Source organism: Epinephelus moara, chromosome 7 (genome assembly GCF_006386435.1).
Source record: "Epinephelus moara isolate mb chromosome 7, YSFRI_EMoa_1.0, whole genome shotgun sequence".
NCBI lineage: Eukaryota > Metazoa > Chordata > Actinopteri > Perciformes > Serranidae > Epinephelus > Epinephelus moara.
In genome coordinates, this window is record NC_065512.1 from 27,121,781 (window position 1) to 27,132,695 (window position 10,915).

Sequence of the window (10,915 nt, forward strand, 5' to 3'; positions counted from 1 at the left end):
TGGGCAATTGTGCACCATCACACTTCGTCCACTAAACCTGCTTGTTTTTTGTCACTGACAGGCTCAGGTTATTATTATAAGTGACTGAGAACATGGAAAGGATCTCTATAGGGAATAGACCTTTTTCTTAAAGAGTAAGACCCTTTATGTTTTACTAGAAACAGTCCCAAACTCGGCAGACTCCATTAAATAAGCAGCAAGTTTATAATTGTGAAACACACTTCATTCAAAGCCAACAGAAACAAAACAAATTTCACAAGAGCCATCTTGGTTCATTTTTCCACTATTCCAACAATCCCCAACTCTGGCTTGGTTGTAAACCTTTAATTCACCTAGCTAGATGTGAAAATTAGCTGACTTTACATATGCTAAAATTACTTTTCAATAGCAATTTCAGGGCTGTTTCTGGTTCCCTTTTCACTTTGCGTGTGCCACCTTCAGACGCCGTTCTCAACTATTTAAACCTTTGAGCAAAAAGGTGGGATTCTTCCAAAAACATGGGGAAAAAGGCAAGGAGCAACTCAGTAAAAAATGTCCCAAAAAATGCAAAAAAAAGAGATTATTTACATGAAAAATTGGGGAAAAAAAGAAAAAAGCTAGGGAAAAATATATTCATAATTATTATTACTACATATTTTGAATTATGGTACAGAATTATTATAATTTTTATGCACTTTTTCCACATCACTTTCCTGTTTTTTGTTTTTTTAACTTTCTCTCTTTTTCTTTTCTTTTTTCTCTCTCTTCTCATTTTTTAATTAATTAATTTTCTCTTTACTAATTCCAAATTTTATGGCCATTTCCTCCTCTGTTGCTCCTTGCTTTCTTCCCATGTTTTTGAGAAAAATCAAGCCAATTTCCTCAGGTTTCAAAGGGTTAAACAAAGAGGATCTAACTCTTTAACAACAAGGTCTATTGCTGTTGGGATCCTTTCCATAATGTTGTCAGACACTTAAAATATTCTGAGCCTGTTGGTGACAAAAAAAAGGAACCTTTATTGGACATAAACTGATGGTGTAAATACCAACAGTCGCTAGATTCCAGCCTGTTTCCTCAAAACTGGACCAATTTTAAAAACTGCTGTTCTCATTAGTCACTTAGACACAAAAACATGGTAAAGTAGTGTCCTGGTTGAAAAATGATTTTATGGGTTTTTAATGAGTTAAGAATATATTTCATGATCTTTTAAATCCCAATGAAATGAATGTTTCACACAACGAGAATATGGTTTAACTTGTTTCTGATTCAAGGTTTCCACCTGAAGATGCACATGTAGGCAAATGTGCCACACCTGCATGAACACACGAGACACATTTGAAAGTCATTCATGCAAATCTGACAGCGGCAGGCTCTGAGGGCTTTCTCTGCAAGGAACACTGAGCCAGGCGGCAGCAGTTACCTCCCGTCATCTGTCAGCCAAACACTGAAACTATGATTGGTAAACAGAGATGTCCAGACGTACTCTTAGATCCCTGACGAGCTTTCAGTCGGCTTGGCCCCTCTTGAGACCCATGAGTGCACACAAGAATAAACCTCTGTCTCAGAAAATGGTGTTGCACTAGCTTGCAGCAGATGGAAGCTATACTCCGCTCCATTTACCTGCCTGTTGTTCTCTCATTGGAAAGAGACAGTTATGAGCTTGGGGAGAGAAGTATATATAAACAAAATTTCTCCCTAGCTCACCCAGTCACATCTGATAGGCTATTTGTGGGCACCGGGCCGTCAAGCATAGCTGGGTAAAGTGTCGCTGGCTAAAACGACTCACTGTAAATCAGATGGAAACTGAGTTACGCGAGAAGTATTGGGGAGATGTATTGCAGGACAAAGTGGCACTGCTTAGATTTACTGGAGGGTGAGAGCAGTTTGTGTGTTTGTTAGTGGTAATGTGTGGGTGTGTGTGATTGAGTGTGTATCTGTGTTACCTGTGTGACAACACTGCTGAGTCGTTTGGTCAGCTCAGCAATCTGTCTCTCTGCCTCCTCCGCCTTCTCTCTCTCTTTATCCAGTTGCTCTGTCTGCCTGTCGTAATCTATCTGCAGGTGCTACACAAACACACAAACACAGAGTCATTTATAACCGGGAGCTGCTTGAACAGTTCGGTGAAGGTAAACACTATGCATCTCAGATATCAGCTGCATTTACAGTTGAGTATGGGACGTGACTCTCATTAGACACAACAGAGTGGTTTCTTCTCTAATGGAGACACAGTCGTAAAGCACAGTGCAGTCTGGGGGCTGCTTATGGAGACCTCTGGGAGTCACATCAGGCAAAAAGGTCTGTTTCAAAGCCAGGATGCTGCCACTTGCAAATTAGCAACAAATTACCAACGAATTACATTAATCAAATATTTAACGATCTAAATGATCAATTTCATTTTGGGTCAGCTGATGTTGGGTTTGTCCTTTAAAGAATATCTAATCATTAAATGGTCCATCAGATGGAGTGAAAGTTAATGGAGGACAGAAGCTGTACAAAAAACAATAATCAAATTACTTTAAATGAGTACATTTAAAAATAAGCTTAAAATACATTTTTAAAAAATGATAAAAATTGACTAAAATAAATGTAAAAATTAATGAAAAATAAACACATAAAATAAATAAATAAATAAATAAATAGGGGAATTAGTACAAAGATAAAAATAAAAATTTAAAAAGCAAATAAAAAATATCAATTTATGTCACATTTTAAAAAATTAAACTTATTTTTAATAATATTTTTGGCGCATTTAACCCCATATTAATCATCATCATCAACTCATTTATCTAATCTTTTAATTCTAAACTCTCTAATAAATGTCTAGTGTTGTCTTTATTCTGACATGTCAAACACTAAGAAATATTGTTTACTTATTGTTTTATTTATTTGTGCTCTATTATGGAATCTAATATAAAGGTTATCAATACATTTTTCAGTTCGTCATTTGGCACTTCAATTGAATTAATTACGTACAGTAAAATATGCATCCCTACACCACATTATGTTTAATAACAATTCTATATTTGGTGAGCTGATACACATCTTATGCCACAATAGTTCAGTGACTGTTTGACACAAAAGTTTCATGATTACATATATTTATGATCACAACTCTGTGAAAACAAAGGCTGTTTTTCAGTGTTCCTGAGTAGTTTACTGTTTTTGCAGATTTGATGTTTTCACCTGGCAGCAGCTATTTGCATCAGTGCCTTTGAGGAAGTAACTTTTAGTTAAGTTCAACAGGATATTCTGGAAGTTCCTTTGTCCCACATAGTTGCCTACCTTGTAGCCTTCAGCACCGTGGATGATATCTTTCATGGAGCTGTTCACTCTCTCTTTCTCTGCTTTCAGTGTATCTACTTCTTCTTTCAGGGATGCAACCTGGAGAAAAAAATAAATTGCCGATTCAGATGCATTATGTAATCTAAGCACAGAGGGGAAAAATGCATAACTTATCTACAGTCTATATCAATATTTATTAAGTGTCCCGACCTTAAAACAATACTGTCTTATACTATAATGTTGTTTTGATAATGGAATTTCTATTGACCTTTACAACAGATATTTAGGATGTGTTCCTCTGGTTAAAAAATCAGCAGGAAGAACTATAACATGTAAACTCCTATGTATTTACATCACATTCAAATGTCCTGTTCACGTTGTTAAATAAAAGCACAGCAAACTTGCATCTACATTTAAGAAATGTCATGCTTCCCTTTACCTCTTTCTTACTGGTTTCCAGCTCCTTCTTTGCTTTGATGGCCACTGCCTTGATTTTGTTCATCTTCTCATCCTTTTCTTTGTGTTCTTTCTCCAGGAGAGCTGAGGGCAGCAGCAGTTACGACACTCAGAATTTATAATCTATAATTTATCATCCGCTCCACGGAGAAAGCAAATTAAATTGGTTTTTGAAGGGCCATGTATTTCGTGAAATAACAATAAGTGTCACCTCCATACCTATTTTTGTTGTGATCTCACTGGCTGTATTTTCTTCCGAGGATGCAGACTGGACAGCAGACTCCTGACAGAGAAGAGGAGTTAAGAGCAGAAAACATAAGAATAAGCTAAAAAAACATCAGACACGTTTTTAGTTTGACAGCTTCAGAGGAAGGGCGTCACCACTTGCTTTTTTGGCAGGGTGGTAAATCTAAATGAATTACACTCTTCTCTGGTGGTTCAGTGAAATAAACTGAACCGAGCTAAAGATGTGTGGCATCTCCATACTGACAGAAATTTAAACATTAATATTTGTATGTGCGATCTAAGCAGCTAACTAACATCGGCGTTGTGCAGTAAACAATCCAGTTTTAAACATCGAAAGAACTTCTATAATTATGAACTGCTTGGCAAGCAGACCAGGTAATCTAATAGAGAAAGGCCTTGCCAAAATGTGTAGCCACACCGGGCTAGTAAAAAGGACTGGGTGTTAAATTGGGACTGGGCTTTAAACTGAAGTTTTACAGGATCTACTAGTTAATCTACAGATTATTCTCTTAATTAATTGAGAATGCTGTTCAGTATATGAGATAAAAAAAAACAAAAAAAAAACGCCAAATGCCTGCCAAGAAGTTGATTGTCAAAAAATAAAGAAAAACAAGCAAAGCTTCACCTTCATCAAGGTATTTGACTTGCTATATGGTGTAAAGGGTAGTTTCAATATTTTTCAACCTGGACCCTATGTTTTTTCCATGTTTTAGTGTCTAAGTGACTAATGGACAGTTTTTCAAATTGGTCCAGTACTGAGCAAAACCAGTGCAGCCAGTTGCTCCAACATAATGTTGATGGGCAATTGTGCACTGTTCATTTACGTCTACTACAAGCGCTTGTTTTGCCACTGATAGGCTCAGATTGTTATTCTGTGTCTGGAAAAGGATCCCTACAGAGACAGATCTTTATGTTGAAGAGTGAGATCCTTTTTGTTTTACCAGGAACAGCCCCAAAACCACTATCATCAAACTTGCCAGACTCCATTTAAATGAACAGTTATTTTATCATCGTAAAACACAAAAACAAAATAAATTTCACAGAAGTCATCTGAGGTCATCTTTCCACGGTCCCAACAATCATCAACTCTGGTTTGGTTGAAATAAATCCTTGATTCACCACTTAATTTAACACAGCTGGAGATGTACAGCATGTGTGGATGATGAATCTAACATACTGGATTTCAGACCCAAGGAATACTAGCTAGTGCCACTGGCATCAGCTAATGGGGATCCTTTTAAATTAATAAATAAATCCACCCAGTTAGATGTGAAACTATGCTGGCTCTATACATGCTGAATTACTGTTTATTTAAACAGAGTCTGGTGAGTTTGGCGATGGAGATTTCGGGGCTGGTGTAACAAAAAGAGTGTTACTGTCTTACTGTACAAGTAGGGATCCTTTTCATAATGTTGTCAGACCCTTTAAAATAATAATAATCTGAGCCTGTCAGCAGCAAAAACAAGCACCTTTAGAGGATGTAAACTGACAGTGCATACATGCCCTGAGTGGTTACATCGTAGCCTGTTTCCTGTTGCCCTTTCATTCAATACTGGACCAATTTCAAAAACTGTTGCTCCCATTAGTCACTTAGACACAAAACTTGGAAAAATAGGGTCTAGGTTAAAAAATTACCAAAGTAAGTTTGGAAAATTTTTGATTTTAGCAATCTGTAATGGGGCTATGAGAAAAGGCAACATTATAGACAGTAATTAATATGGCTGCCTGATCATGTCTGATTCGACAGCTAAAGCAAAATATGGTCAATAACAATTAGTTATTTTTAATATTTGGCAGAATAAGATCAGTGATTATAAACAGGATTATGAACAGCATCTTAAATTCCTGTTTCTTGTGGACTGACATTCCTCTAAGAAGAACCTGACACAACAGGAGCTCCACACACCTGGACTGCAGCAATCTCGCTCCTCAACTGAGATATGAGTGAATCCTTCTCGGTCAGCTGGTCTTTTAGCTCTCTTCTCTCTTTCTCCATATTCTCCATCTCTGTCTTCATTTCCCCTTCCACCTTCTCCTCTTTCTCTTGAGACATCAGAGAAATGTGAGCCTGCAGTCTCTGGTTCTCCTCGTTAAGCTTCTCATTGACTGACTTCATGTCCTCCAGGTCTTTCTGCAGCCCTTCTGTATCCTTCACCACCTCCTCCAGGTTGTTTCTCAACATGCACCTCTCCTGTTCCAGGTCTGCGATATGTGCCTGGAGCTCCTTTTCCACCTCCTCTAATCCCATTACTCCTTGAGCCTCCTCAAGACTACTCTTCAACAGCCCTTTTTCCTTTTCCAGCTCATCAACGCGTGCTTGGAGCTCCTCAACTTCTTTGGTGGAGTTTCTAAGCGCTTCAGACTGATTTCCCTCCAGAGCTGTGATTGTGGCGCGAGCCTGCTCTGCCTCCTCTGTCAGTGAACTCAACTTCATCTCTAGCCGATTCTTTTCAGAGGTCTCCTGCTGTAGCTGAGCCTCCATGGCTGCCATCTTGGAGCCCAAAAGCTCCCTTCCTTCCTGGGTTTTAGAAAGCCCAGTGAATGCCTCTTCCAATTTCTGTTGGAGGTCAGACTTTTCTATGGTGAGATCTTTGATAGTCAGCTCTAAAGCAGAAACTGTATCCTGCCTTCTCTCCACCTCCTCCCTAAGGCTCTCCTCCAGCTTTTCCCTCTCCACTTTCAGATGTTGCACTTCATTCTCCTTCTCTTTTTTCAAGCTGTTCAACTCCTTCATGTTCTCGTCTTTACGCAAAAGTGCCTCTTTCTCTTTCTCCTCAAGCAGCCTCTCCATTTCTTTCCCTCTCTCATTGTTCAGCTTTTGCATTTCCTCTTCTGTATGCTGAAGCTGGGACTGTATTTGGTCTCGCTCTTCAGTCAGCTTGTTGACCATCTCTTTCAGGTCTTGAGTCACGTTTTCCTTCATTTGCAGTTGGGAGAGGATCTCCTCGTTCTGCTTGGTCAGTTCCTCCACAGATTGCTTCAATTCACAGGCTAAAGTTGTTTGTTCCTCTACAGATGATTGAAGTTTCTGGTCTTCGCCTGCAGTAACTTCAAGCTTTAGCTTCAGGTCTTGCAGGTCTTTCATCAGAGTGTCTTTCTCCTCTGTGACCTCTCTCACCCTCAGCACCTGTTCATCCTTCTCCTGGGTTAGTTGTTCCAGCTTGTCTTGGAGTTCCCGCAAAGTACTGACCCCCTGCTCCTTCATGGCGTTGTACTGAAGAACAAAATTTTTCGTCTTTTCACCCAGTTCTGTCTCCAGACCTTGCAGGATGTCTCTGATGTGCTGACACTCGAACACAGCAGAGTCTCTCTCTCTGGTCAAGGCCTCACACTGGGCCCTCAGCTCCTTGGGATTTAGACTGTTTTGGTCCCCAGGATTGACTGCTGACTCTTTGGATTCACCTCCATCTTTGTGTGCTTCGCTCTGTTGCTGAAACTCTCCTTCTTGCTGGTTCAGCGTTACAGCTGGGTCATTGGGAGCACTTTCCCGGTTCATCTGCAACTCGTTGATTTTAAACTCCAGCTCTTCTTTCTCCATCTGAAACTCCTCCCTTACCTTCTCCAGCTCCGCCTCAAGCTCACCCTTCACATTACTGAGCAGAGTGAGCTCATCCTGTAACATGGTGCTCTGGGCTTGGAGTTCTTCCAGGGCTGCTCTCAGTCTTCCTGTCTCTGTCTCCTCTCCATCACCGAGGCTGGAGTCACCCTGACTTCGGGCTGACAGCTCCAGCATTTTGGCAATCCCTGAACCACGGGCAGGTTCCTCATCTTCCTCCTGCACATCCTGCAGGAAGCTGTCTGAAAAAATAATGGTGGGGATGTTAGTGGGAAAAGTAATTTCAATTTCCATTTAATCAATGATAAAAATACAAGCACACACACATAATATATATATGTGTATATACACTCTAGTGGGAATCATGCGTTTGGTCGTGTGTGTTTCTGTGCGAGTGTGTATCTGTCTGTCTGACTGTTTCATACCATCACTGACTGCTGACTTCCTGTTAATTTCCTCCTGTCATTCCTAACAACCTGTCGCTTGGGGCTGGAAATCGTCCTGGCTAAAAACACCAGGTCTTACAGTCTGATGCAGGACACATTTTGGCCTTCGTCGTTGTTCAAAAACTGACAGTTATAGAAAAGTTTTGTCAGCATCTGCAGATTAATTCTATACCTGATATGCTATGATTAACCAACGTTAGGTACATTATGAAATTAATTAGTCCCTGTATATGTTATCTTCAACGCCATCTTGACTAATGGAGCCAATAGAGACAATTCCATCAGATGCAGCGGCGACACAATTTTGCAGCGTCATACCATGCATGATTTTGCAGACTTGCAGATTTTGTTGATTAGAGCATTTTCCTTTGATATTTGTGCTTCTACCATAAATAAGAAAGTAGGCGATGAGGTCAATGGTTTCTTTTTCTGTCTATTTTAACTGTGTTTATTCTTGGATAAATGAAATTACTTCCAGGAAACAGTGAGTAACCTTCACTGTGACAGATCTAGGTCCTGTTCTGACTTCTGTTATACCTTTGAGAGCCAGCTGCTCGGTCAGCTCCTCGTGGAGCAACAGGAGACGCTCTCTCTCCATTTCACAGTCCTCCTCCAGAGCCCTCATCTCCTCCTCATGCTGCAGACTCTTCTGATTCAGCTCCTCCTTCAGGTTCTCCACCTCCTGTTGGGCCTCCGTCAAATCCCTTTGGTAGCTCTCCTGCAGCTCAGCCAACTCCTTGGATTTTTGCTCCCGCAACGCTTCCAGTTCAGCTCGAACGGTTTCCAGCTGAGCCTCTAAGCAAGAGCGGACTTCTTCAGCCATCCCTTTTGCACTAGTATGTTCAGCCAGGCGCTCCCTCTCTCTTTCACTCTCCCTCTCCCTGTCGCTTTCTTCTCGCTCTTTCAGTAATTTCTGGAAATAAGCCACTTCTTCTCGGTGTTTGTTGTTGGATTCCTCAATGCTGCTTTCAAGGGTCTTGATCTTCTTTTGGTGATCTTCTTTTACATGGTCAAGCTCTCCCTGCAGCACTGCTAGGTCACCCTGCAAAATAACAAGCAGACATGCATCAATAAAAGGACTTCATAATTTACAGAAATACACAGAAATATTCAATAAAAGTAAATAATTAACCTGTGTTACACATCATACAATATTTGTGTTGTATTTCACCTTGGCTTGCTGCTTTGTCTTCTCTAGATCTTTACGAGATAGTGAAAGACTTTGCTGAGTTTCTGCCTTCTCCAGTAGTAAGGCATCCATCCTCTCAGTCAGCTCCTGTGACACACACACCCAAATGATTTGCATGATGCAGCATGAAAATGAAGTACAGCTTGTTAACAGAGACACATGATGAAATGCTTCCCTACAAACACACCTGAATCAGAGCAGAGTCATCCGAACTGTTGTTATTGTTTTTGGATTGCTTTTTGAGGGATTCAACTTCTTTTTCCAAATCTGAAAATGGAGATAATGTTACACACTTGTACACTATTAGTCTACATAACCAAAGAGACAAACAAAAGCTTTTATGGCAATTATAGCTACCTGCACATTTGCCTTTCATCTTCTGCATGGCAGCCATTTGTTTCTTTGCAAACTTGATAAGGTCATCTTTGGGCAGTGTGTCCAGCTGAGAAAAATATATAAAGAAAATCATGTTCATACAAATTTAGACACATACTACAGATGTTGATAGCCTCTATGAGCAATAATACGCTTGTAGATACAGTACCTTTGACTTGACTGCACCTGCAGGCGATGGAGCCGCAGACTCCGCTCCAGTACCACCAGGTTCCTGTTTCAGTGAGACAAAAAAGAAGAAATTACAAACCTAACTAGGAGCAGACTGCAACAAGGATATCTAAAACGTTTGCAGATATGCTATACTCTATATGTTTTTCATTTTTTGACTGCCGGACTGCAGACATGCCCAACAAAAAGCAGTCTCACAGTCAGCACAGTATTCCATTTGAAAAACCCTAAATTAAATGTTGCTCTGTTTGTCGGCAAAAAATAACTGTTGATAGAGAAAGGTTTTTAAAGCTTGTATGTTTAGTTGGAAGCCACTTCTCAGTTCGGTGTGTATATATACTATGTGTATAACTTATACAAAGTAAGCTCTCAGAGCTAACAGAGTTTAAATGCCGGCTTAAAAAAAGGTTCGCGTTTCCTTGTGTCAACATTTACACATGTAGTCTGGATGGCGGATGCGAGCAGTGTCACCAATTATGAGAGCTTTTGTGAAATACGGCTAGGCGACATGGTTAATACATATAATATATCGTGACAGAGGCATATAGTGCTTCAGAGCACTGTGATTTTCTTACATTGCCAAATGTCGATATTCAGCCCGTTTAAACAACAAGGTTTGGGATGAAGTTCGCAGAGAGAGTAAACACCTCATAAAGGGTAGCTTAACCTGTTAATGCTTACAGCCCTGTTTCAAAGTCCCCAGCAGCGCTATTACGAACGAAAGAGCATTATAATATTAGCTAACTTTAAGATGTAACAAGCAGTACAAGTTGTACCAGACTGGCTAAGCTAACATCTCGACACTAAACATTTACCTCCATCTCAGTCGCAGTTAGCTTCTTCTCAGCCGTCTGACAGGTGCTGGGTGATAACCGGTGAGTCGACCGGAGAGTGACAAAGCGATATTTAAAATAATTTCTGATTTCTTGGGGATTTAGTACGAAAACATCCCCTCTGTTTTGGTTTTGGGTTATCAGGCTAAAGCAACGGCTTGCTTCCGCAAACGTCAACCACGTGACGTCAGTGAAATACACGTCACACAGTCAACAGGATCCTATAAGCGACCATTGTATCCCTGTATCCTCATGAATTGTGCACACACACACACAGACAGCAAATTTACTGTGTTATCCACCTGTAGATACAAATATGTCATATTTTTAAATGTAGAAATAAAACAACATCAATCATAAAATT

General features: G+C 40.1%; 1 protein-coding gene across 1 annotated transcript in view; it reads right to left on the bottom strand.

Moving 5' to 3' along the window:
* The window catches only part of LOC126393561 (GRIP and coiled-coil domain-containing protein 2), a 28,258-nt gene extending 17,545 nt beyond the window's left edge, over positions 1-10,713 (bottom strand). The window contains exons 1-11 of the mRNA XM_050049767.1: positions 10,534-10,713; positions 9,699-9,761; positions 9,512-9,596; positions 9,342-9,421; positions 9,137-9,241; positions 8,503-9,007; positions 5,870-7,761; positions 3,937-4,000; positions 3,701-3,801; positions 3,262-3,360; positions 1,923-2,042 (exon numbers count right to left, since the gene is read on the bottom strand). Of these exons, the coding sequence (XP_049905724.1) occupies positions 1,923-2,042; positions 3,262-3,360; positions 3,701-3,801; positions 3,937-4,000; positions 5,870-7,761; positions 8,503-9,007; positions 9,137-9,241; positions 9,342-9,421; positions 9,512-9,596; positions 9,699-9,761; positions 10,534-10,539 (3,120 nt within the window). The 5' untranslated portion in view covers positions 10,540-10,713. The remainder of the gene's footprint in view (positions 1-1,922; positions 2,043-3,261; positions 3,361-3,700; positions 3,802-3,936; positions 4,001-5,869; positions 7,762-8,502; positions 9,008-9,136; positions 9,242-9,341; positions 9,422-9,511; positions 9,597-9,698; positions 9,762-10,533) is intronic.
* Positions 10,714-10,915: the final 202 nt, after the last annotated feature.